This window comes from Tinamus guttatus, unplaced genomic scaffold (assembly GCF_059628265.1).
Source record: "Tinamus guttatus ecotype Peru unplaced genomic scaffold, ASM5962826v1 Tinamus_guttatus_pri_ptg000212l, whole genome shotgun sequence".
In the NCBI taxonomy this organism is placed as follows: Eukaryota; Metazoa; Chordata; class Aves; order Tinamiformes; family Tinamidae; genus Tinamus; species Tinamus guttatus.
The window spans coordinates 723,090-750,969 of record NW_028288746.1 but is presented as its reverse complement, the minus strand read 5'-3'; the positions used below and the strand labels follow the sequence as shown (position 1 = coordinate 750,969).

Genomic DNA, 27,880 nt, shown 5'->3' with positions numbered 1-27,880 from the left:
ATTTTTTCTTCTCATACTATTGCTGAGAAAAAAAATAATCATAGTGACTTGTCCTCTGACTTGCACTCAGGAATCCGTGCTCTGGGTTTCTCTGCTCTTCCATTTGCCACCTCAGTTCATCTCAGTAGAGCTCTTCCATCCTCCCTCTCACCTCTCCAAAGTTCTCAAACCTGTTTTCAGCAGCTTTTCTTTTTATTCAGTGAATCTTGTGACATAGTAGTTTAACTTACAAATCCATCAAGTTGGGAGCAGTGCTGTCTAGCATGTGAAATAAAGAAAGGATAAACACCGTAGTGTGAAGCGTGGGCCTGGGAGAAGCTTTTACTTGCCATAGGCCTGGTGGTTAGAGGGGAGAGAACACCCGCATGTCGGTGATTGCATTAATTTGAAGCAAAGCAAGAGCAAATGAGTAAGATATCAAAGGTCTGCTAGGAGTTGTTAGTGCTGGTTTGTGGGATGCTCAGTAGACTTCAACTGGTGTAACGAGTGGGAACCCAGTCGTTTCTCAAGATTGAAAAGATCAAGAAACCTTATTTATTTATTTATTTCTTGAGGCCTGCAGTGTAGGGCTTGTGCAAGGGTTTTTGGTTTGTTTTTGGTGCAGGGTAATGGTTAAAGGATATGGTTCCTCAATATAAATCCATAAAATAGATAGGTAAAGGAAAAGATGTCAGCTCATGTAGCAAGTATTGGAAAAAAAATGATACAGCTTGTTTGGAGAGTCCATAGAGTCAGATGGCTTGTGAAAATCTGCATCAAATTTCAGAATAAACTTTCCAGTAGTAGAGGGAAAAAAAAAGTCAGAATGGAGCATAATTTTATGAAAAATTCTCTGCAGTGATACAGGACTATATTTTTCAACAAGACCTCGAGACTTCCTTTCATTGAGTAAAATCAACATTGGTGCAAGTATGTCCTGAGATTAAGTGATCTTCTATATTTAAAGGTAGCGATGGCAGTAGTAAAAGAAAACAAGGCAGGCGTAGCATGTATCTGTAAGTACCTTGTAAGATGTTTGAGCCACTATAGTAAAAAGATATTCTGTGCTTTCAATGTAACTATAGGTGTAATAGATGATTGCACTTTTGTGTGTTAACACTTGAACTTCTTCCCCTCTCCCAGATAACAGTGATCTAATTGCTTGTACGGTGATAACAAAAGATGGGGGTCAAGTTCAAAGGTTCCTGGCTGTGGATATTTACCAGATGAGTTTGGTTGAGCCAGATGTTGCCAGACTTGGCTGGGGAGTCGTTAAGTTTGCAGGTCTTTTGCAGGTAAGGGAGGTTTTTAACCTGCATACATACATTTTTCTCAAGTGATAAACTGTATTTAAGTAGTATAATACCAACATTAATATTGAAATACTAACACCAGTATTATCTTACACTTGAGCTTTGTTGCATGCTTACCTGTTTCTTCTGTTACTTGAGTAACTTGTGCTTTTAAGAGTTTTCAATTTTTATGAAGTTCATCTGGCTAATTAAAGGGACACTTTAAAATGAGGTGACTCTCCCAGTATACATTCTATTTCAAAACCCATCCCTAATTCTTAATGGGTTGTGTTTATCTGATCACTGAAATCCCACAGAATTAGGATTGAGCCTGAAGAGTTTTTTTTCTCAGCACAATAGTGTTGGAGTTCTGATCCTCATATAAAAGTAGGGAAGGAGACTGGTTGTCGCTTTACGCTGACCTCTGCTCATACAACTACTTTCAAAACTTAGAAAAGTTTTGTTTATGTCTGCTTCTTTCCTTATAGCAGGATTAATGCTTTTATTTCCTGAAAGTTTACTATGCCTAAATAAACAAATTTTTGACTGACTTAACATCTAAAAAGTACCAATTTCTGAATTTTTGAATAAAAACAAAAGTTCTCTTAAAACTATTAAGTGTTACCATAGTGGGTTTTTTTTTTTTAATGCTTCTATTTAATCTGCAGGTTTACATGTTAACTTTTTCACTGGTTACTTCTGTTTCTTTTCAGGATATGCAGGTAACAGGAATAGAAGATGACAGTAGGTCTCTGCACATAATAATTCATAAACCTGCTTCTAGCCCTCATTCTAAGCCGTTCCCTATCCTTCAAGCTACATTCATTTTTTCGGATCACATTCGCTGTATTATAGCGAAACAGCGTCTCGCTAAAGGTCGTATCCAAGCTCGCCGTATGAAGATGCAGAGAATAGCAGGTTCGTTGTTGTTCTCAAATCACACTGTAAGGCAAGATTGTTTTGCAAAAAAATCAGAAGCAAGATGTCACTGAAGAATTTAAATGGGTTTGAGTTTCCAATAGCTTTTATTGGAGTAAAATTTGTATTTTGATATATAAGTGATATAGATCACGCCAAGGAGAGGATGAAAAAGGTGGAATTGCATATCATGGTGTTATAATGCTTGGGCATGATGGTGGTGAACAATCTGAAAAGTTAGCAGCTAGATTTCTCGATGTTTGCTGTCTTTTTCAGTGTAATTGCAGCTGTAATTAGAAAGTAAATGCAAGTGCATTTTAAGCAGTCTGGTAACAGTGCTAAGATTCTGGGCCAACTGAATTTTGTTTTCACTTACTCTTCCTCTTACATATTTTTGAGTAACAAAAGTTATCAATTGTTATTAAACATAGCTCTCCTGGATCTTCCTGTTCAGCCTGCAACCGAAGTGATGGGTTTTGGACACAGCTCTGTAGCTACGTCCCAGCACCTTCCGTTCAGATTTTATGAGCAGTCGCGACGCGGTAGCAGTGATCCGACGGTGCAACGGTCTGTTTTTGCCTCTGTGGACAAAGTTCCAGGTAAGACAGCACTCATTATCGTGTATGTAGTTATCAAAAGGTTGCTGGGTACAGTGTTAAAATGACTTTTTTCCCAAAAATTGTTGAGTAATGTGGATTACTTCTGAAATAGAAAAATAGCCATTGTTTACTACTCTCAAGTAAAACATTCAAAGACTGGAAATAAACCTATTTTACAGTCTAAATGTTAAGTGGTTCAGCCTTTGAATTCTCTGGTTTATTGTGGAGGCTCTCTCCTTGGCAGAAGCTTCCTGAGGCCCTGCAGCAAGATTTTGTAAAGCTGGTTGATAAATGGTCTAACTTTTCTGCATCTGCAGTGTGCAGAAATGTGGTGATGCCACCTATATTTTAAACGAAATTCCCTTGGCTCTGTAGGAGATGTTTCTGCTCACACAGCTTGATGGGGACAGCCATATAAGCACTGGTATCTCTACAGAGAAGTCTGAAGGAACCAGAGAATGTATGCAGGAGAGGTCAAACTTTTAATCAGCTTGAGTTCAATATAAATATCCAGTACAATATTTTAAATAGAAACAAGCGATGATAACTACAGCTAGCGAGCTTAATGTAGATTCAGTGGTTCTTTTTATTGCATTCAGTTGTCTACAGCCTCAAACCTTCAGTTTATAAAGTTCAATTAACAGGTCAGACCTTTAGCAATAGCTGATACAGCATCTAGTGAACATAGTTTGCCCTGCACTTTCAATTTATCCAGTTTCACTGAGCTGTTGAGAATTGTTAATAGTGAGATTCATTTTTTTGCATGCTGCACTTAAAACAAATTTTGTGGCTTACATCTGCAAAAGCTGAACTGTCACATTTGTGTAAACAATGGAAGTTTTTACATGTGATGTGTCAGAACATAACTCCAGGCTTATGGAAAAAATTACTCACAGGAGAACAGGTAGTAGCACGGTGTGTATTCCAGGTGTCTGGTGAGATATATTTCAATAGTAGTTTCTCCAAAAGCACTGGAAGTGTCTTAATACTTTGCCATCCTTTACAAATGGACTTGAAATATGAATCATCATGTTGCACACACTTGGTATGCAACACGTCAGTCAGTTACACATAGTTCCTCCTTTGGATAAGTTATGATCATCTCTCCAGTGCATCCAAATAGCTGGGATACGGAGCACTGACGAGAGGGGAAAAAGCCCAGGACTGCTCCTAAAACATCAGCTTTGAACCAGCATTGAAGGGATAATTCTAGACTGAGGCTTGCTTTCTGTCAGCTCCTCATTTCCTGCCTCAATTGACCTTTCTGTAAGAGTTTTTTCTTCTGAATAATGAAACTTTACCCTTCTAAACTCAATAATTTTTTAAGTTGAACCTCATACTTTAATTTTGCTATATTAGTTCACAAAGATGCACCTTGGTACTAGTAGCTGCCAGTCATTGTGCAAAGCTCAGTATCTCTCTGTGCCATTCACAGATTAAAAACAGAGCAGTAAAGCATCGTACAGGCAGTATGAGCAAGCAGGTGTTCTGCTGTGGTGTGACTGAACGAGAGCTTGTTTTGCCAGAGTTCCTGCATGTGGAGAACAGCAATAATAAAAGCTTTCATATTCCCGGTCAGGTTTTCCAAAAGGCAAATTTATATTGTATCACAAAAGTGTATTTCCTTACTGCTTTTGACGCAAGACTTCCATGGAAAAGGTGTGGTTGAAAAGATGCCAGCACTCTGGATATTGCTTGCTGTTTCAGGATCAACCTTCTCTCGGAGTACACCCTTAGCCATAACAAGTGACTTCATCTCCTAATTTTATTTACTTATTTGTTCATTGGCACATGGTAGCCAGTTCAACCAGCAGGTCACTTGCTTTGAACTCCCAGAACTGGAGTCTCGTGCTTGCAAACCTGAAGGAAAAAACATTTGAAGCTCTTCTCCAATATCGAGCGTGAGGAATCGGACACAGTGCGAGCTTTCAAATGTGCACACAATGTGTGTATTTTAAATGCTCTGTTTTTCAAACGCTACTGGTGGTAGCCAGTAAAAATTATAAAATAAATGTATTGCTACTTCTCTTGCCTCTGATTAGAAATCAGATGCTTGGTCCTTTCCCACTCATCTGCAGTAAACAATAGAAGAGGCTTCCAATCTGCCCCAGATTTTCACGGAAGGCTTTGTGCTTATCTGGGATTTTTAGTTTAATAGAAACTTCTGGGAGGGCTGCAGAGCAAGGAGAAAGAACTGCTGGATTGTATCAGAACAGGGGAAGGTGCCACAATCAGAAGAACTTGGGGGAAGCCAGAAGAAAACTTGTTTAGCTATCAGACACTACATTAAATGTTCTGTGTTCTAGACTGCAGAATGCTTGACTTATGAGAAGATAAAGAGTAATAAGTGACCTCTCCCGAGCTAATTGCTGACCAGTCACTCCTTGCGTGCTGTCCCGCAGGCTTCGCTGTAGCGCAGTGTATAAATCAGCACAGTGCATCACCGCTGGCATCGCCGTCGCCCGCGAGCGGGAGCGCAGGACGCTGCGATTCGGGGACTGCGAGCTCAGCTTCCGCCCCTGCTGCTGCGCAGAGCCCATCAGGTATTCAACCACTGCTTTCAGCCTAGCATCCAAGGCATTATACATTAGTCTATAATAAGATTATTTTATTGGATTACTGGCTTAACTACATACTAGCGCTTCATGGTTTTAAAGCACTTGGTCATTTCTCTAAACCAGTTCAAGTAAATTGTAATGCAAAATTTAGTGATCTTTTCAGATTTCTGGAACTCTGTATTCAATAAACACCTGGCATCTTTCAGCAATGATCTTCAGTACTGGATAAATAACTTCCATCTTGTCTGATTTGTCTCCTAGCACGTACAGCTTTTTTTTTTTTTTTTAACTGAAATTATTGGCTTGCATAAAGTTATAGTAGGAGGCTTCACATGAATCATCTCTTCTGAGCTGGACAGCATTTGCTTTTATGTGTTTAATACTTATTACAAATTAACTATCCATATAACTAATCCTTCTTTCTTTGTGTTATACTAGTAGGGAAACCTATAGCTATTTATTCTGAATACCACTTATATAGTAGATGGCCTCAAGATGGAGCTGAGCAAGAAATTGATGAAACAGTGTATTGAAATGCCTTCATTCTGCAACAGCTCTGATCCATTTAAACAACCAGACAAAAAGGCTTCCAGACTTTTTGAGGTCTTCCCCTCATTTTGGTAGTCACCTGCGGTGTTGGTCAGTCCTGGAAATGGTTGTTCCGGGCCCCTCTGTTATGGCACAGCCTTTTACCTTCATTTGAAAGCCTCATGTCGATAAGTTTAAACTTTTTCTGCAGTCATACCAGGAATGATGAAATCTTTATTATGCATTTAGTGTTCTCTAGGTCATAAAGTGCCTTAGTATCACTGAACACTGCCAGTAGATCAATATGCACTATCTATTTGAAATGGGCAGCCTTCTTGCAAGCACCACCACTTAAAGGGGAAAGCAAAGGCTGCCTGGGAAGTTGGTGAACAATATGGAAAGCATCCAGCACCCAAGCACCAGATGAAAAACATGTCAGGATAGACTCACATGCAGTCACAGTAGTCTTGCAGTAGGTACAATTTCTGGAATAGAAGCTGCAGGGTTTTAGGCAATCTATTCAAAACTATGGAAGGATCTTGTTTCATTGGCGAGTCATTGCAGTTAATTAGTCTTTTGAGAGAGTAGACAAATAGGTGGAGGCTGCACAAAGGGAAGAAGCGGTATGATTTGTCAAAGGCCTTCCTGCTCCTCCTATGTCCTCTGCTCTATTTGAATCCTCAATGTGATCCAAAAATGAAACACAGCTACAAGCAGTGCTCGTTAAGAGAAAGTTGTGGAGATAAAGGAGATTTAAAAAATACTTTTTACTGTAAGTGACATGGTAGTTCACAGAAATATCAGACGAGCATGCTGCATGTTTCAGACAGAGATCTTTCCAAGTGCACGTAGTCTGACTTCTGTGAAAAACTGCGTAGATGCAGAACAGATAATTCCCCAGGTAGCATAACAAGATAGTACATTAAAGAAGAATTATCACAGGCCTCAATTACAAAAATAAAATCTACTTCTTCAGCATGCAGACACTTATTTTTCCTTAGGTGAAAAAAGCTTAGTGAGAGGAGGCTGCTTGTGTTTTTGTTTGTTTACCAAAAAAAATCAAAGGAAGGTTTTAAGTCGATTTTTCAGTGTCTGCACTTTACATGCATGAACTGCCCACATGTAGCATGACCTACATTGTGGCTTAAAGTATGTTCAAAATGCCACGTGTCATGCAGGAAAGAACATTTCTGCTTTTCAAGCAGGATCTAGGGGCACTGTTAGGATATGATTTAGCAGATCTAGTGCTGATGGCACAAGAAGTCTGCCCTGATGCTTTGGGGACAGCGGCCTTCAACAGCCTCGGTGGAAACGCCGGGGAGGATCCGCACCGGCTGCGGCAGACCCGACCCCTCCGGAGCTGGGCCTCTGGCGACCCACCCCCCCGCCATCCGCGGTGCCAGAGCACTTTGGGGACCTGTATTTCTGGGAGCAGGTTTTTTGCATTAACTGATTTATTCAGTTTATTGCAAGTTGGTAGTGAATAGCGGCAAAGCTGGTGTTTACCCTCCTCAGTGAAAAACTAAGCCCTTTTTCACTTGAAGGTTGTTGGAGCTGAGCTGCTTTACTCTGCCGAGAGCTGGAGGGGGTTACCTGGTGTGACGGGGCGTGGATGTTTGTCACCCCTTCACAGGGGGATAGCAAGTAGCTGGTGGAGAGCAAGCAGAGATACCGAGATGTGTTTTGTGCCTCAGGGTAGCACTTGAGTGCTGCCACCCATGAGTCATGTTTGAGTCTCCTTTCTCATTGCCCATCCCACTTTAAACACACGTGTGCGCACATGCAGTCGTGTTCCTGTGAGCACATACAGGTGCTCCCTATCCCTCCTTCTGTGCTATATCCCTCCTGTGCCATATTTGCTGCCCGCTTATGAGGTGGTTGTCCTTGAAGAGCATGTAAGAATCTGCCCAGGTTGCCCAGGGAGTTCAATCAAAGAAGGCCAGCCAAGAAAAGGGGAGATGGGCACATGGACTTCGAGAAAACTACTCCAACTACCTTTTCGAAGGAAGAACATCTTGGACCGTGACAGCAATTCTGCAGCACACTCATGGCTATGCTGTCCTAGGCTTCTAGCTCTTGAGAGATGCAAACTGTACCAAGTGTGATTCACTTGAAGTGACGCTTCGAGTCTTCCTAAGATTTTGGAACATAAAACATTGATGTTTGCATAGAGCAGTGATGTGAATGAAATAGAGAAAAGTTGCATATTAGTGGAGAAAAAAACAAAGTCACAAGGTAGTGCATATATTGACGGTGAAACATAAAAGAGCTTTTGCAAAATGTATTGCAGAAAAAAAAAAAAAAACTTGTATTAAAACCACTTGCTATCACTCCTGGCGGGCATCACAGTATCTTACTAATGTGTGGAGGGAGCTTAACTAAACTTGCATAAAATCGCCTGACTTTTATGCGTATTTCAGTCATAGTAAGAGAGCAATAGTTGCACTGACTACTTTTTAATGAAGAAATTAATCTTCTCCTGAGTTTATTTACCTACCTGATAATTATTCACAATGCTTTATGGCATTGGCACTTTAAACCCTAGCTGCTCCCATATTTGCAATACTGAAGAATTAAGTTTAACCTTTTGCAGTATCTCTATGCCTTGAAATGGAAAAAGCAGAAGCTGTTCATTAAAGAAAGGAGAGTCCCTGTCAAGACAGGAAAAAGAGCATCAGGTTCCAAAAGTGCTGCCGTCAGGTTGTTTTCTATATACATATATTTAACATATATTTAAATTTATATATATTTAAAAACTTTAAATGAACATGTCTGTGTTGCTGTGCATAAGATAAAAATGTTCTTTTACTAGGCAGATTTTAATCATTAAGCTTCTGAGCTTAGAATCAGTCTTGGCTGCACTTACTGGAATTATGCACTTCTGAGGGGCTTATTTTTACATATACCAAGAATTAAGATAAAGGAGCTCTCTTACAGCGAGTTAGCATTCTTCCAGGAGTGTCTGTGTGTAATTTCCTCTATGCTGTATTTTATTACTTTTTAAGTTGTTTAAAGCTCTCAAATACATTTGACTCCATTACTCAAGAAAATATTTATGCTAAAGCAGTGACTTCAGGAAGCATTGATCTTCTGTGCCATTTATGCTGTATTTCATGCTTTTGGCAGATATTGATGGGAAATTGTCTAAAATAAGTAGAGAGAGCTATCCCTTGTTGCACAGAATCAATTAGATTCTAGTCTGTAAAATAAAATATATATATGTGTACACATCAACAAGAGGATGCTTAATCAAGCCTGGAGACCCTGTAAAGGCATTGCCTGCTGCCTTGCTGGACCCATTCCTCTCTGCCCTATCTGAGCAGTAATGTAAATGTGCTGTGACTGTTTCTGTTCTATGATGCTAGCAATTTTCTAAGTAAGAAAGAAATACTTTTGTTTCTTGAAAGTTTCATTTCTGAAACTTTCTGTGCACCAAGCTTCATCATCCTAACTGCTGTTATCTTTTAAAAATACTGCATTTGGCTTTATTATAATCCAAATGTAATACTCAAGTTTTGTCGTAGGGAAGCAGCGCTTCATGGTCTGAAGCACTGTCACCTTCTCAGTAGTGCTCTTATTTATTGCCAGTGAGAACTGGAATAATGCTATATTACCAGGTTCTATACGATTTAATCTTTTAAAGTGTGAGTCATATTGTAATGCAGAGCCCTGCCAGTCCAGCTCAGTGTAACTGCTGTCCAAATTGCAAGACCTAGCCCAAAACATACCCCATACATTTCCAGATAGGTAAGAAAAAAGAACTTCAGTTAAATGCACTTTTATTTCTAAAGAATGAATACTTCCATCTGTAGAAGTATTTTGCAGACTGACAAAGCTCTTGGTGTAGTGTTAAATAGTACTCAGGATATCAGCAGTTATGGATGTGTCCTTGTCACTTACTCTTGTTGCTACTCTAACATTTTTCCTTTGTCTTCATTCCAGTTTCCCCTCCCTGTCTCGCTGTTAAAGCCTTCGTTTGATATTTCCCTGTGTTTTCCTCTAGTAAGGTCTGGCAGGAAAGGACGACGGCGGGTGTTTAGTCTGTCGGAGGCTGACAGTCACGGTGGACACTGGGTTTAGGTCTTCGAGCAGCAGCTGCAGCCGAAACTCACGCAATATCAATTCAGGCAGGTTCCTCCGTACGCTTCCGAAAGCCCCCCGTGCTGAACAGAGCGTAATGATGTTTGATTGCCATGCGAGCAGCACGGAGGGAGGTGTAGGGGTGGCTGCACACGCTGAGAATCATGCAGCAATAATTAGCTGCCTCTCTCAGCCTCTTACTCCGTTTCTTCCATGGTTCTTTACTCTCTGGCCAAAAGGTGGAAGTCCTGCTTACCAGGAAACCGTATGTCAAACCTCCAGCTTCAAAGCAGCTCTCCCTACCCCTGTGCACAGGGCTGTAGTGGAACTCAGCGAGCTCAGGTTCCTTAATGGGCAGGTGTGCAGGTAAAAGATGGACATAGACTTAAATAGATTTCACACGTTCTCATTTATAAAAACTTTTTTTATCTTGAATCTAACTTATTTCTTTTTTTTCCAACCATCATGAGCGTGAAAATTTTTTTACTCTAGTAATATTATGTGAACATGCTTTGTTATTTTATAGATTTGCTTTGAATGCTCTGGAGCGTGTTGCTTGTTTTGTTTTCCATACATACTCTATTGCTCTGCAGCTTAGGACACTTTTCTGTTTATTACGTATTATGTTCTTTCCTTGCCCTGTTCTTTTCTACCTTCCTTCCCTAATTATCATAGTTTTATCTTACAACATGTGTGATTTGTTTTGGATTTTTTTTCTGTAACGATAACCTTGGTAGCATTATAGAATCACTGAACAAAATCCAAGGTTGCTGAACATTTCCTTCTGCATCCAGAGCTAACATTCCCTTCTTGTTTTGTTTTGTTTTTTTCAGTGAGGATGCATCGTCTTGTTAGTTGTCTATACCAATTTCATGGACAACAAGACTTCAGATCATACATAAATATATATTTACATATTTAGTTCATTTTCAGAATTGGATCTGAACTTAAACTGCTTTAAAGTTTTTAGCCTCATAGCTTTTCTGTAAGGTCTGTAAGGTTTCAGCTGTCCTGAAACTATGTACTCAATTAACAGAGAAGTGTTATGCATACAATCTTTTCAGATCAAGATGATGATCCAATTTTTTTTATTGTAATTTCTCTTTATTCCAAAATTTTATGCCAAATTTGTATTTGCTTTCTGCTCCTGCAGCAGCTAGGGGCAATTTGCTAATCCCTAATAACTTTGGCAGTTGGGCTGTGGCAGGTTACAGCAAATCTGTCACTACTGCCCTTAACTACTGTAATAGAGGAAAGTTCAGCCTGATGGAGGAAGGATTACTGCTATCCATGACAAATGGAGAGCTCTCCTTTTGCATTTCTATTTATAAACACTGCAGCTGAAATTAAAGGAAGCAAATACTTGTTCTGCTCGCCTTTTTGGCATCTGCTCTTTTTTTTTTTTTAATGTATTTTCAGAATTTTGGATGGATATTCGGAGTTGGATTCCTTTTCTAAGGAGACCTTTTTTCAGATACTCTTTTACCTTTGCGGAATTGAAAAGGGAATCTCTTCTAGCATTTGTTTAGGTCCTGAATGGAAGGATTTGGGACAGCATAGCATAACAAAATAATGTTTTTCTATCCATCATGATTTCAATACATTATTTGGGAAGTTTGACAATATTTTGGGGGGCTGAGAGGCGAGAAGAATGATTAAAGAACTGCAGTGCAAAATTAAAAGTAGCAGAACTGTAATGGAAATATGCTCCAGTATGCTATTTCTGACCAGAGCAGCCCTTATACTCTGTACATATACTCATATACTTTACTTCCTAGTAAGCCTCGGGGGTCTGAATCCTAAATTTTGGTGGCTAATTTTACCACACTTTTAGATTAAAAATAGTGTTGGCAATGTTTAATATTCTTTCTTCTTTTTTAAGAATTAGTAAACTCAGAAATTAAGACCACTGCCAAGAAGCTCACTTTTTTTTTTTTTTTTTTACGTATTTAAATGTTAGCATTTATCTTGGAATTCAGAGAATTGAGGCTTTATTTCAATATTTTCTTAGCAACTTATTTTCCATGCAAAGCTTTCATCACTTCCTCTGTTATCAGTATCATGTTCTCACTAAAGCTTCCTGGCAATTAATAAGAATCTGCAGTTACTCCTGCATCTGTCCTAGTTGTTCAAAATTCGTGATCTCCTCAAAAGAGATGAGGGTTGCTTTTCACTTGGGTTTATTTTCCAATCTATAGCATTTGTTTTTCTTTGTTAAGGCAAGCAGCTTTAGCACAGGTTCCGCAAAAAGTAAAATTGAGTGATTCTCTGAAGTGAAAATACACCTTTGGGTTATTTCAGCAGAAAGATGAGGAAACAACTGTCTTGTACTGACATTCCAGACTACTCATTACTTCTTTGCTCGTTTTTTTTCTTTCTTTTGCTTTGTGTAGTGCCTGTTCCATTCCATGCTTTGTTTTCTCGTTTGCCTTCTGTTCATGTTTCCCGTTATTTTGCAGGAATGATTGGAGTCATATTGGAATTGCTATATTTTTAGGTTGTTGTGTGTTTAAAAAGCAGAATGAATTCTTGGATGTTGTGTTCACTACCTTGGCTTGTAGATTTTTCTGCAGATGCCTGTACATGTGAACACATGCTCTTTACTCTAAGGGCTGTCTTGAAGCTGGATACCTGTTACTTTAGTGGCATCCGTTACCCGAATCTGGAAAGAAAAACCTTGCCTTGTCTGGGAAGACTTGGCTGTGCCTCCCCCGTCCCCTTCATTCAGTACCCTGAGCTGAATGAGCAGTTTGCTTCATATTTAGCTAGGATTTTAAGGCAGAAAATGGCACTACAGGCAGTACAAATAGCTGTTAAAATGGTTTTCATTGGGTGGAGGGAGCTTAGCCCATCGATTCTGTGTGCGATGCAACTGCTTATTCCTGGTTTTATCCAGTCTGCTCCGTGCTTATGAGCAGAAAATGCATTTAACAAAAGCCTGCTCCAAAGAGGCTTGTTCCGTTACAGTGAGCACGTCATTGTATTGTACTCCCCGTTCTGCCATAGTTCCTCTTTATAGTTCAGCTGTCCCCTAAATCTGAACGTGACTTCCACACCTCTGGGAGGACCAGGCAGCCTCTTGGGAAAGGGAAAACTCTACAGGGATTGACTTCTTAGTTTGAAAGAGCCTCCTCGCCTGAGGTGGTGCGTGCCCATTTCAGTCTTTACCACATCCTGCTGAGGCTTTCTTATTCTATCTCTTGATTTAATCTTACAGATATTGCTGCAAATTATAATATCTATAATATAATACGTATACATTTTCTCATTTCTAACGAGAGCAGTTTACTGCTGGCATTTTACACAATGCCTTCATAATATTCTGCGTATTGTTTGAGGACTAAAAATGAATGTGTACGCGTAGGGCTTCACAGAACCGCTTTTTCCACCTCAGCACTATTTTTAATGGGTGCTTAGGAATATGCTAGGCCTTAACAGACAAAGCATGCACTAACTTGAATGTTTCTCCATGTTTTCTTTGATAGATGACTCTTCAGCTCCCGAACAGCCTCAGATGACCATTTCTGGCCAGGTGATGTTGATTGATGAAACTCTTTCAGCTGTCACAAAGTCTAGCAAGAATCTTGTAAAAAACAGTGACATCGAAACTGCAAACCTGTCCCCTAGCCTGATTCCTGCACAGCAGCCCACAATATCCCTAATATCGGATGACAATACGGACGCGCTGAGCGTGGAGTCGCTGACGCTGGTGCCGCCGGTTGATTCCCACAGCATCCGTGCGGTCGGCTGCATTCCCCAGGCCTCCGTGCAGCCCGGAGGGGAAGACTGCAGGATGGAAGGAGTGGAAGAGCGTTCGGACTGAAGGCAGCCTTCAGCCCGTGGTGAATGGGGAAGCAAACGCAGCCTATTTTCGCACCTTTTTCGGGGACAAGTGCAGATACTTCTTGGACCCTTAGAGGCCAGCTGGCTCACAGGAGGAGGCCACTGATAAAAGAGAGTATTGGCAGCTTTAATCACATGTTCAGCATCCTTAAACCGGGGATGAGGGGGAACTGTTTTGAATCTGGACTGGATGTTTCCACACCCTTTTCTGTTATACAAGAACGCTGAAGTCTTTCAGAGCACCTGCTTTCTTTAAGTACACTTGCAGCTGCAGGAACTAGCTTAGTTATTAAAGCTCTACAGTATTACGGAGAAGTGAAGAAATTTGGGATCCCTGGTTCCAAGATATTGAATCATTATTTCTTTGAAACTGATGCCATTGACAAGGAAAAAAGGATATATTGTAGAACAGATGTATCATTTCCATTTGAGACAAGTTGGGGGTTTTTGTTTCTTTTGAGTTTGGGTTTTTTGGGGTTTTTTTGTTATACTGATCTCATTCAGCTTTTGGGGGTCTGCATGATAACAGCAGGCTTGGCCACTTTCAGTGTTGTCTTCATAGGACTCTAAACTTCAATATTGTATTTTCCATGTGTAATATTTATTTCAAAGTTTGATTCAAAGCAAATATCTATTTTTTTTTAAGGGGAAAGCCTGAAATATTCAGGTTAACATAAGGGATTTTTGAGGCTTCTTTAGTCTTTGCTTAACCATTTGCAGAGGAATGTAAAATATTTTAAGAGATTGTTATAATTTGTTTGTTTACTTCTGAGTGTCTAATTGCTACTCATTCGAGGGATGAAGAAATCCATTCTAAAGGAGGACAGTTTTTAGAAGCAGACAGTCGAAAACGTGGTTTGCTTTTTTTCTTTTTCTTGCTGTTTTTTACTTCTGCATCTTCAGGTAGGAGAAAGGCCACAACAACTAACTGATAACTCCAAGTATGAAACACAACAGGGAAGGTATTTTTTCTATCTGGAATAGCATCATTGTTTAAAAAAGAAAAAAGAAAGTTAAATTGCTGCGTAAAAGTGATTCTGATCTTATGCTTGCCTCACTTTGCCTCGTAGATCCTGATAGTGAGATGACCAAGTAATGGAAAAGTTTTGATTAAAGTTTGGCATGCCTCTCGCTGAGTTGATTCATTGCTTAGCTTCAGTGGGGCTCAAGCTTTCTCATCAGTTTCCACGTGTGCTGATGTGTGCCAGGATGTTAGTGCCGGTCTGCGCGGAGCGGTGCCAGGTGCTCTGTGGCTCTGAAGTGTCAGACGACGTTTTACAGTGTCGCTTTACATGAAATTGTGATTTCAGTCATCCGTGCAATCTGTTTCCTGCTTCTGTCTGCACTTGCATTGATCTGATTTCAAATAGGTAAATCTGAAGAGTGGTGTGTGTGTTTTTGTTGGTTTTTTTTTAAACCTGCTTCCAGTTTCCATTCTCTTAGTATCTCCTTTCTGGCTGCCACATAGCATCATGAACTCATTTTAAATATTATATCCGAGATTGACTATTCCAAAGGAAAGCCTTGCTCACTTTTTCAGTCTTTTTTTAATGTAATAACTTAATCATTGCAAAATGTGCATATACAAAATATTTGCTATGGAAAGCCAGAAAATTTTCTTTATCAGTTTTTGCATGCTATCTTGTTGAGTCCTAGTTTTCTTTGGCTTTCACTTTGTGTCAAATTGAATTAACTGATTTTCTGACCATTTCAGATAGGCTCAAACTCTAAATGAAATATGGGAATAAGGCATTCTCAGCCCTGCTGTGGATGTGGGATGAGAATCTGACCTTGCAGCTAGAATGAGGCCTCATTTTTTTTTGTCATAAACTTTAAATTTACACTTAAGTGTAAGTTTACACTGCAATCACTGTGGGCAGCTAATGTAGATGTACCTGAACTAACCGAGGCATCAGCAACAGTTTGTCCACAGGGGCCACATAAATAAATGTTTATTAGCTGAAGTCATTGCAGACTACACTTGCTCTGAGATGTGGCAGTATTACACTGTAGCCCTAATAATACTTTAAAAAGAATTATAAAAAATGATGCCTTAATCTGAAAACATTCTATGGTAGCTGTTAATCTTAACTCTTGACCTAGATTACAGAAAATGCCACTGTGCAGGCGGAGTTCTCTTAAACAGAATTAATTTTAGACAAGAAAAACCGTGATCTTTATTTATCTAATTTAAAATCCAATCCTAGTAAGATTAGAGCTTTGCACAAAGAGGCTTTTTAACGGGCTTACATAAGCTCCCTCTTGAGCTGTATTGCTCAGCAAATGGGACCAGTGGAAAGAAAGCCGACTTTCTAGTTTGTGCTCTTCATTAACTCGGAGTGGCTTTTAAATCTCATGACCAACTGTGTACTGAGCTCTCCATGGAAAACAGACTCTGCTGTCAGGAAAACCGAAGGCTCGGTGGAGCGTGCGCCCCGTGTCCGGCAGAGCTTTGCAGGCCGAGGGGTGGCCAAGCGGGGTGCGCGTCCCCGTGCCGGCCGAGCTGCGCTCAGCAGCCGCCGCTCGCTCTGCTCTTACCGGTGTCCCTATGGGCTCCCTGGGCTCCCTGCTGCCACAGGGGAGTTGGAATGCAAAACCACTGGGGAGGCTGAAATGTCCTTGATCTGGCAATCGTTTTTCTCTAAAACTATGATGTTACTGATGTACAATTCCTTGAAGAGTAACGTATTTATCTCTCTTATCAGAAAAAAAAATCAAGGGCTGTTTCCTCATCTCCCCCCTTTCACTGTAAAAAGGAAACTCAACCAAGAAAGCATTAGCACATCAGCCACAAATGTAATTTTTTCTAAACAAAAGTTGATTTGAATCAGCATAACATCACTTTTTTTTTTTTTAAGTAAATCCAGACACCACATTGCAAATGACAAGAGCAGTGGCACGCTGACCCATCCCAAGGCTCAGTGCTTCAGCCCAATACCACAAAGGGGAGGTCAGGAAACTAGAGCCAGTCTAAAAGAGATGTGGAAACCGTGCAGAATCCTCACGTTTGCTGTGAGCTGCTCAGTTCTCTGTCTCTGTAGAGACGTGCTCACCTTCAGCCACACTCTATGGCCTTGCTCAGTGTTAATGTGAAACAGTTCTGTTTCTGCTGTTCTTCTGAGCCAAGCCAGAGAAGCCAAGGCATACTCACTGCTTTGCTGTTTCCACATCTATGACTCCCATACTTTATCAAATTTTACCAATATTTTACTTTTTTAAACAACTGTGTGTGGCCTTCTCAGACCTTTCACATCCCACCTCCTCTTGCTGGCCCTCACTCTCCCCCAGTGTGCAGTGCTGGACAACACCAGCTTTTCCCTCTTGGAGAGGAATGACTGCCAAATCTGGGAAAGAAGACAAAAAAAAAGCACTGAATTGGAATCTCTCCCTCTCTAGTGAAGTGATGCTTGCAGCTTCTAACTTGTGCAAGCTGTCATTGTTTGTTTGTTTGTTCAGAATATTTTGAATTGAAGGAAACCAGACATTGTTTTTTATATTTCATTTTATAGGCAGTGTGAAACAAATGTGTTAGAAACTTGATCATATTAATTACTGCTGGGGCCTATATCTGCCTGTGAGGTCCTGAGTTACTAACACTGAGGACTGAAGTTGTTCATATTTTCCACTGTTAACGTATGATAAATTCCAAATCAGGTTCTTGTTCCTTAAGTTAGACTGAGGCAGGGGGGTATATCCAGGCCTGCTAAAGAATCTTTTCGGCCTTCTTCAATGTACAACGTGGAACTTTCTTTTGAGTCACCCACTGAGGAAAAATTAGGGCTTCCCTTTCAGGGTGAAGTTTCCTTTTTTGAATTACTGTTGCTGAAGTGTAGGCATGTGACCCTTAAAATCCCTTCTTTCCTATCCAGAATTTGCCTGAAATCTGACTCGGGGCTCCCAGTTCAAGGCAGTGTGTGGTGTGATTCACACAGAGCCTTTGCCCCCCAGTGACAGAGCGCAGTGGGGAGGAGAATTCACCCGTTCTGGATTTGCTCTCTTAAAAAAAAAAAAAAAAAAAAGAGGGTTCAAGTAGTTCAGTTACAGCAAAATCAGCAATACTCAGCAGGTCTGAAGTTATAATGATTTTTCCAATTAAGCAGTAAGACGTGAGTAGCTCTAACTTTCACACTTAGAGCAAGTGGCCTTGGATGCTTACTTTAACCAACCTAGGAATTCAGTAATTGCCCTGTAATTGAGTGTCATTTCGCTAATAGGGAATGGATTTTTTTCATAAAGTTTGTGAAACTATTAAAACTGTTTGCTTAAAGACGCAGGGAAGCTCTCAGATAATCAGATGTAGAAGCATGAAGCCACTGCATGAAAGGAAACACTGGTTGCAATATGTTGCTTGTGCCCTCGTCACTTTTTTCCCCTTTGCACAGGTAGCGCAGGTCAAGGCCTACGGAGCAATCCTGCCAACCAGGACGTGCTGCTTTTCCGAAAGGAGGGCATGCAGAGCGGTGCTGCTGCTGCCCTCGGCAGCCAGCGCAGGCGTCACGGTGAGTTGCTGTGGAGCGGCCATTGCGCAGGCAGCTGCGGCCTAGAAGGCCCAAGCTGGTAGTCGTGAGCAGGAGCGGGAAGAGACGTGGAACGGGGCGGCAGTGAGATCCCGCATCCTGCCGCAGCGGGAACGCGCTCCCCGAGCCAGCCCTGAGTGGCCGCATACGCGGTTTGTTTGAAATCCTCCTCCTCGCTTACCCTTGGAGGAGTTGTCTCTGCCGTCACTGTTTGACCATCGCTGCCTGACCCTAGCACTTTGCTAGCCTAAACACTGGTATCTAAAAGTCTTCTTAGGAGGGTAAAAGTCTCTTGTCTTGCCCATTTTGCTGCTTTCATATTTCCCCACATTGGTAGCACAAAAAGAGATGAATATCACAAATTTACTATCTTTTATTAGATCCTGAAAAATAGGTAGTGACCGAAGTAGGACTTGGTAGGGTATGGGCATTTCTTGCAAAGGGGAAAGGGAAGGAAGGTTCTTATTTTTATTTTTCTGCTTCTCAGCATTTTTGATGAGTAACAGAGACACAGGGGGGATGCAGTTCTGCACTGAATCTCAATCAGAAGGCTCTTTCATATGGAAGCATATTTTTATAGTACATTTGTACAGAATTAACCCTATTTTGAGCTCCCAAACATTTTTAGAGATCTGCACATTGCTCAGATTTGATTCCTTTGGAAGATGTTGTAAAGTATGTATTTTATGTTTGCTAATGTATTACAAATGTAAAACTCAACTTTGCTTGTCTAATAAATATACACTGTGGAGGTACCAGTTTTTATTTACTTACTTGAACTGATTGATTCTTAATGAATAGCAAAAGCAAAACTTGTCATTACTGTGACTGTCTTATTAGCATAAATGAAGGTGAGGAGTGTGTTTCTGGAGCAAAATAACTACCCAGGGTATAAGAAGCAGATGGTGACTAAGTTGTTGGTAACAAAAATTAGAGTTCAGGTAATACATTGTGTTCCCAGGTTTCCCGAGATGATGATCTTAAGGAACATGAGTGCACGTGTGTGTCCTGTTTCTCCGTGGCGTTGGGTTCGGGCTGCCCACGCTCAGGTAGTAGCGGTAGTTGCTGCGTGCTGAGTCAAGGGAGATGGGAAGGCCCAGCGTTTTCTGGTTAGACGTGTTTAGGGGCTAACCGTGGCAGAAACACAGTGAATATGAAGTTAATTGAGAATAGGCTCAAGCTTGCAGGCGTCCGGACAGCCAGGGCTTCCAGGAGCTTTGTTTTGCCCACGGATAGCGCTGGAGAAGCAGATTGCTACGATCCAGGGAGCTGCAGGCAGCCCTGGGAGCCTTGGGGGTTAACCTTGGGCATCTCCGCCCGCGAGCACGCGTACGTGTCCGTTCTTTGCTGCAAACTCTGCGGTTCATTGGAGCAGTTCTGCTGCTCCAAAGTTTTGTCAGTGTTACATGCAACAGGGAGGAAGGGAGAAAAACCATATTTTTTCTAGAAGAGTTGAACGTACCTGAACTTTGAACAGCGCATAAGGCACTTAGGGAACACAAAGGACTGTCTTCTGTTGAAATATATTTCAGTAATGTTGTGTTAGAAATGCTTTTTGTAAGCACCAACCAAGTTCATCCTGAAAACACATTTAAATGGAAAAAAAAGTCTGAATACATTCTACATGAGTTGATTTCTGGAATGTCTTCTCCTCAGGCAGTAAGTATTAACTATTTAATGTAAGTTAGATATTCAGAGTAAATGTGGCAGTATCCATTGTTAATTTAAAGAAAAATGTAAATAGGTGTCTGGGAAGGGAGTGGAATTAGCAAATGCTGATGTATGGTGTTGAAATCCAGGTTCCTATAGCTGTGTCTGTATTTGCTGGCATTAATCATGTGTCACAGCTATGAAACCATATGCAGAATGAACAACAGACCTTTCTTTGTGAATGGAACTTGGCAATAAAAGCAGCTTTACCGAGAACCTTCCTCCCCTTTCATCTTCTCTTGCAGCCGTTGTACACAAGGATATTCAGTAGCAAGGGCACGGTGGCAGGAGCTTGCTCCAGCCAAGAGGAGCGCTGTGCGTGTGTGAACATTAACTGTTTTCATCTTTGGGCTAAAAACCCATAGAGCCGGGCGAGTTGGGTATCGTGTGTGTAGGAAAGAAACAGGAAGCAAAAGAGCAGCAAGGAAGTATGTAGAGGTGATGGAAAGTAGGTCAGAGCCAGGGTTAGGAGCGGCTGGGCAACATTTGCAGTGTCCGTGACGCGCTTTGCAAGGGCCCGTGTGCCTGGCACGTGTGCTTGCTGCCACAGAGAGATCCTGGTACCCTCTGTCTCTCTGGTACATGTTGCCAGGTCAGTATATGGATCAAATCCAACTGAGTTATTAGTTGGGTTCTTGTTAATTAGCCTCTCTATCTGTAGGCATTAATTACAGTCAATCTATGTGCCTTGTGAATGTTACTTCTCAAACTAGGCATTGCTCCAGGAGTTTTCTTGGGAAGAAAGACCCTGTCCTTGTGGCACCTCTGCACTCTCCCAGCCTTTTGTCTTGCAGCTCTCCCTCGGTTTCTTGAAAGAGCTTTTTAGAGCGGGACAGCAAATCACCAACATGTTCCGCATCTTGTCATGCTGCTCCTGTCTCCCCCTTATCATGACTGGCATGAAAATGAGCTCCGTAGCTGTGCAGTGCCGCATCTGTCCACTCTTTCATTAATCCTCATGAACACAAAAATCCTACAGCGTGAAATGGCCCTTTAATAGGTGAATCCACATTTTTAGCATTGGGATAACTTATCTTGGCACAGCTGTATAAATAAGTGGAGCTGTGCCAACACAAACATCTCTAGTAGACAAAACGCACGTTGATAAAGATGCGGCCTATGGAGATCGGAATCATTATTCCTTGGCACATAGACTGCTGGTGCCTGTTTCTATAGGAAAGGCTGAGTTCAGTGAGGACTTGGCTATTCTGGTGGGGGACACACTCCTAGGAGCATTTTGAGGCTGTTGTGTGAGAACCTGCGCGTCAACAAAGCCGTGGCAGCGCTGTGTGGTGATCCGCAAGTCGTTACTTTGCACAATGGCAACGCAAACAAGAATTTGACAGTGGAATTAAGAATTTTCATGTAAGCTTTTCCCAAATGGCTTAACTTCCTACCTGCATAACTATCTTGGCAGAGTTTTATATAAAAACATTTTTAGGACTATCTGTTGAAATTGATACAAAAATCTTACTGGAAACATTCAGGAACCTCCCATATTTCGTACACTTATAAATTAAATTTAGTTTTGTCTTGAGCACCTCTTTTTTTTCTTTTTTTTTTTTTTTTTTTTTCCGTGTGAGAATAGTACAGTAAATCCAATAGCCTTTAAAAGTACACAGGAACATTTGCTTGGACAAAGAACACTTCTTTATTCCTTGACTTTTCCTCCTTGTTAAAAGAAAGGACAAATAAACTAACTTGTGTTTGCCTATGGCAAATTTGGCCATTGTGAAATACCAGTTAATTGTCAGCATAAAATTGGCAGGTCTTAATGTAGTCCCACTTGGCCAGTGCAATTCCCAAAGATGGAAAAAATATTGGTGTAATTGTCACTTAAAACACAAAGCATCCAAACTATATATTAATTGCATTAATCAGCAATGATTAATTTTCCAAGCAATTTATCTCTGCCCTGGTCATGAGGCAGTTCAATGAGATGTTAATCTCACAAGCGTAGAGCCTGCGTGTGCTGAACAGGAACGTGCTGTTTGGAAAGTTGGACGTGTTGTGGGAGCAAATGTTTCACCCGAACACTCGGGTGTGGGAATTTGTTTTGTCCTTGTAGTTGCCGGAGCTTTGGGTTGGGTGTTTGCTATGTGGAAAACCTTTACAAAACACCTTGCCAGCCTTCGTTACGTGAATGTCTTTGCAAAATAAACGTTCCAGTGTATCCATCTGATGCAGAGGACACATTCAGCCTTTCCATTACACTCTTCTTACCTCTAATAAAAGCTTCCTACCATTGCATAAGGTAAAAGTAGGTTTTCTTGGATATGACATCTTTGCAGACACCAGGCTCCTGACGTTTCACATGGACCTCCCAGTTCTGCAGCTTGTGTTTGACAAGGCGACTGGGGCAGGACTCTGCCTGGTGCCTGTGTTTTCCCACTAGTTTGTACGTGCGAGCAGACCGACTTACAATGCACCATGCATTTAAACCTCTTTGTGTTAAATGCACCTTGATTATGACTGCAAGGGAAATGACTGAATGAGAGGAAGGTCCGGAGCTTAGTGAATCCCTGGAATTAGCTGTGTGTCCACAAAGCCTTCATGTGCGCCCCGCGCACGTGGCCGCGTTGCCCGAGGCTTCCCGTGGCACTAGGTTAACTCCTCGCGCACGAGGAGCGGGCACAGGGGAGCTGCAGCTCTGCATTTACAGATCAGAGCAAACTTTCAGGCAGGGTCACCCGCGGCTAAGACACCTGAACGGCTGGGCATGAGGAAGCCGGGGTGGTGTGACAGTGCTCAGCTGTTTCTGCTTTAGCCTGGGATGCTACCACTGAGCTTATCTCCAATCTAGACAGATCTAGATCATGAAATTATTAGTACATTTGGGTGCCAGTTTCGTAAAACTGATCTTAACAGGCCACATTTTTAGAGATTGTGCTGTGCCTCGCTTAGAAGCAAAACAAAAACAACAGCAACAAAAATGAGAATCTTCTGGTCGCAATCCTGAGTCCTGTTTGAAAAAAAAAATTGCAATTTAGACTTACAGTTAAGGAATGTTTTGAAATATTTTGAAGGCTTTTATCCGTCCTTGGCGCCTCATCCCAAAAAGCTGGGAAATGTTGTGCTTGTTGAAGAGAAGGCTCTGATCTCCTTCCACCCTTACTGTCTTTCTCCCAGAGAAAATGTTTTATTTCATGTAGAAAATGTTTTATTTCACGTCACTTCAGTGTCAGGATGACCGATAAGGCCACGGGGATCCTTGGGCTGTTTCCTAGTGATGTATCTTGTTCTCAACTTTAGTGTGCAATAAACATTGGGACACAGGGTGGGAAAGCAGGCTCTTATTTTTACTGCAGAAACAGATTTAGAGTTTAAGTTAATTGGATGAAGACACATTTGTGTAAATTTGCCTTCCTCTTTGGATCATTTATTTGAAGCTATTTTAGCTTGCTCAGAAACTGCCTGTAAGCTAAAACTGCCTGCAAGCTTAAACTACAAAAGCTGCACTTAAAACTTCAGTGAATGAAAAAGTGTATGGACAGATGTAGTGACCCGTCTGAACTGGTACCTAGTTTGTGACGGGCACAGGAGGAAAGAGGGATGGTTTAGAGCCTCTTGGCAGAAAGTTTGCAAAAGCAGTTGGTAAAAAGACTGCAGAAAATAAAATCTAGATGAAATCCATCGAATTGTGCATACCAGCATTAACCAGACTCTTTGCAAAAGCTAGACCTTTGCAGTAATATTTCCAATACGCTAACTGCCCACTTTTTCCCAAGCATTGAGAAGTAATTTGGTGGTAGTTACCAAACTAGGGTTGATGGAGAAGTTCATCACAGTTACACTACTCTGCTTTTTTTTCTAGATGCTGTTCAAAGTTGCATGTTGAAGGACATGTGAGTCAAGGAGGCAGCTAGTCACCACCGCCACTGCCAAAGCAGCAGGGCTTGTTCAACAGCTAGAGCTGCCAGAAATGAGGGGAAAAAAAAAAAAGGAGTTTTTGACAAAAAGAGGAGAGGCAGAATCAATATAATGTCTTAAAGAAATAACATCAAGGCAGCCAGGAGGGGCAGGCCTGACAAAGGACAAAGGTAGGCTCTGTTCTCCCAACAGATCCTGGTTTTACCATACACGTGTGTGCACACCCTTCCTCCTGCACAAAGTGAAATGCTGTCCAGTCACTAACACTTCTTGCTTCTGCTTCACACAAAATCCCTGGAGAAAGAAGGCAGGATAGAGTGCAGCAGCAGGAAGGCCGATCTGGCTGTCCCAAGTGAAGTAACCGCGCTTCCACTTACCCCAGGTGCTCCGCTGCCCAGCACATCCTGATAAACTAATTAATGTTATGTTATTATTAATACACTACTAAGATTATTAGAGAGGGCGTTCGAAATTGCACACGTTTGCTGAGGAGGCAAAGGGAAGCCAAAGTTATCCTGGAGGATGGTGACAGCTATTCCTGTGATTGGGCTATCTGGATTTGCCACAAGTTGCTTGCAGGTGATCAGGGCAATCATGTGCTGAGCTCTGCTCTGATGCACAGGGACAAAGCCATAGGTGGCTCTGAAGAATACTAAGGACTGAATTTTTACTTATTCCCATTTAACTGTTATGTTTACTTCTCCTGTACAATCAGTACTAGTGACTGAAAGGACCTCTTGATCTTTCTAACAATCTGACCATTGTATTTTTGACAGATAACATTATCTGTAATGTCATTCCAAGTTTTTAAAAATGGGCAATTGTTGCCTCTCTTCTCAGTCCTTTAGTAATAAACTGTACTCTTTTTTTTTTCTTTCTTTCTTTTTTTGAAGTAGATTTCTGGATTCTTGTTTTTCTGGCTAGGCATAAAGGCTAGAAACATTTTTTATTCAGTGAGAGCTGAGGTTCACCAGTACTCACCAGTTTACAGTACAGTTCCATTATGAGGATTAAAGACCGATAGAGTCACAAGAGCTGGCAAGACTAGGGATCCCATCAGTGCTCCTACGACTGTGTCCCATGTCTTGCTGTCGGTCAGGCGCGCGCAGAATGCTGCTGCGTGCAACTCACTGCAACAGATTTTACACACTTGGAAAAGCAGAATTCCTCTTGCAGTGTTTGTTGCACATCAGGGTGAGAGGGACATGGCTTAGCAGGCATGCTGCTGAAGGGCTTACGGCTGCACTCCATGATCTTGAAGGTCTTTTCCACCCTTAATGATTCTATGAGTAATAGCGTACAGGAAATTCTGCTCAGCGACGTGTAGCAAGCAGCCAGCCTCGTGGGGGGATTCCCCAGGGGGAATGGCAAGCTTAGGACAAGCAACGTGAGTAACAGATGGGAAGGATGAACTATGGAGATAAGATTTGTATTTTGATTGCTTGGTCAATATATTCTTTGCTTTTGTTTATGTTTTGATGACTCTCCTTTTTGATGTTCCTGGTAATCAGAAGGTAGAAGGGAAATCTCTACAGAATGCTCAAAGGGGAAATAAGAGGGATCTTTCTAACAGCACCTTTCATCTATCTGTGGGTAGCTTCTCTGAGGGACCTGCTTACACAGCCTATAGTCCTTGACCTCCCTGATTTGGCGTAGCTTTTCAGGACATGTTTTGATGTAAGACCTAGAAGATTCCCAGAAAGACTGTAATCCTTTGGTTGGAGCTAGTAAAATTATGAAGTGAATGATCTTGATCTTCTAAGATCAAAAAGAACTTTCTCACATAAACAAAAGTAGAGACTTGGTTATATCAAATCATGCAGCTCAGGAAGAGGGTTTTGTTGTTCTTTGACAAAATGCTTCACTTTCGATGTTTTAGTTTTGAGGAAAACTTCAGGCTTATCTCAGGTAGATTAAATTATGGAGAAAATGCTGAGATATGGCAGGAAGCCAAGCAAATATCATCAGGACTTTCCTTTAAACCTGAAAGTGTCATTGAAAATCCCTTCCTGCGTTGAGGGCCACTTTCCATGGATGAGGTTCGCCTTGCTCGGCTTTGTTTAGGATAATATCCTAGGGACAGTAGTCGATTCTGGGTGACCAAAGCGAAGGGGATCCGCTGGCTCTTCTGCCACAAACAAGGCGGGAAGCACCGTGCCCTAATCTGAAGGGATGCATCTCTCCTGGTTATAGGTGCTCTTTAGCTACAAGTACCGCCTGGGAAATCATGTTTAAGGCGAAAACTCCAACAGTTTCTGCAAAGATCTGCTGATGATTAAACGTAAACTTCCCTGTCATGAACCGTCAAAATTGAGTTTGATGGGGGAAGGCATCAATCACCAGCTGATCCCTGAGCAGAAGCAGCCCGTTCCCCTCCGCTGTTTCTTAGGGCATGTTTTATTGGCAGCACTAAGGAGAGGAATTTTTCTTTGCAATGTTGCTTCATTCTCTGGTTTGTTAGTCAGAGTCTAGGAGTCCTGTGACTCACCGCAGATTCAGTTTGTGAATCAGTTTGATTTTCCTCTCTTGCTGTTGATTTCTACGTCTTCTCCTGAAGATCTTTCTGTTCTTTCTGTGAAAACAGGGGGTGCAGCAGCATAGCTACACTAATTATATTATTCAGATGCTCCTTGACCACTATCCCATTCTGCTGGGCAAGATAACTGTCTTTTTAGGTCTGCATCAGCTGTAGGCCAGGAAAAATTGGACAGCGCTTGCTCCATCCCTTCTGGGGAAGGGAGGTTGGCAATGAGCAAGAATAGCATCAGCCAAGAAGAAGATTACAGAGTGATTCAAAGCAATGCTGCTCTCCCAGCACAGTGTTTAGACTAGGTGAGGTAGCTGCCCTTCGAGCCCTAAGGGCGAGATAAAACAGCAGCCACGTGTTTGCTGGGGAGAGGGCATTGCGGGAGGGCCTTGGTGATACACTGTGTTTCAGAAAGATAGGGAAGTTATTCTCTAACATATAATGTTATTGATATGTTCACTGCTATATTCAGCCTTCTGAATGTTTTAAAATGCCTGCAACTCTCAAGCTGCTTTTCTGCAGTATGAGTAGGTGTTCTTCATGGCAGGCCATGCTTTGAGCTCAAAATAAAACCCCTTTGCTTCATTTGAATTGCCACAGGCTTTGCTGTACAGTTTTGGCTTTTCTCCAGTAAAAGCACTGAAAAAGCCTGGTTAACTTTTGCATAAGTAGGTCTTGTTTCTGCTACTGAAGGTAAATATTGGAAGCTTTTAGAGAGAAGACTTTTAAATCAAAGAGCCAAAACAGTGGCTAATTTGGCAGGATGGTCAGAGAAAAAAAATATCAATCATTTTACATTTAAACCTTGACCTCTCTTCAGGATATCTGTTACTTAACTGATAACTAACTATTAAGAAATAGATGTCATGTGTGTATCAGATTTAGCTTTCCACAGCTCCACTTGCATTTAAGTCATACCCTTTCTATACCTTGTGAATATTATCCTAGGCAAACCCAGTTGCTGCTGTGAGAAGGGTGGAGCTAAATTCCCCAGTTCCTGGGAACAAGAGGTAAGTGGCTTTGCCTTGCTGCTTCTCCACTGGGCACTTCACTCGAATTTGCTTATCACACTTTATCTGCTTCAAGGCTTTCCTGTGAAAGTGCTGTTTGCAACCACTGTCTGCTAGATAACTTGTAATTCTTACACTGCTGCCAAGTGATTTGGAGGGAAACAGTCTTGCTTGGCTCAGCTAAATTTTGGTTAAAATAAGCCCTGCCAGCCTCCCTGTCCGTTTGAGTAGATCTCCATAGCGCAGACTTGGCGTGGGAGGGAAACTCGCCAGGTTCTCGAGAACCACACACGTCTCTGCGGCACAGCCATGCAGCCAGGCTTCCTCTGTTTATTCTCTGAATCAGAAAAGGCAATCAGACCTGTTATGGGAAATCACGCCCGACTCTCGTAGCTGCACATGCGCTGCTTCCCGCTGAGTGCACAGTGTGGGCACTACCCTGCTATCAG

At 41.6% G+C, this 27,880-nt stretch overlaps 1 protein-coding gene across 1 annotated transcript in view; it reads left to right on the top strand.

Annotated features, from left to right (window-relative positions):
- CLEC16A (C-type lectin domain containing 16A) overlaps positions 1-13,777 on the top strand; it is a 52,582-nt gene extending 38,805 nt beyond the window's left edge. The window contains exons 19-23 of the mRNA XM_088524605.1: positions 1,123-1,274; positions 1,985-2,189; positions 2,621-2,788; positions 5,191-5,331; positions 13,440-13,777. Coding sequence (XP_088380731.1) covers positions 1,123-1,274; positions 1,985-2,189; positions 2,621-2,788; positions 5,191-5,331; positions 13,440-13,777 — 1,004 coding nt within the window. The remainder of the gene's footprint in view (positions 1-1,122; positions 1,275-1,984; positions 2,190-2,620; positions 2,789-5,190; positions 5,332-13,439) is intronic.
- The last annotated feature ends 14,103 nt before the right edge of the window (positions 13,778-27,880 follow it).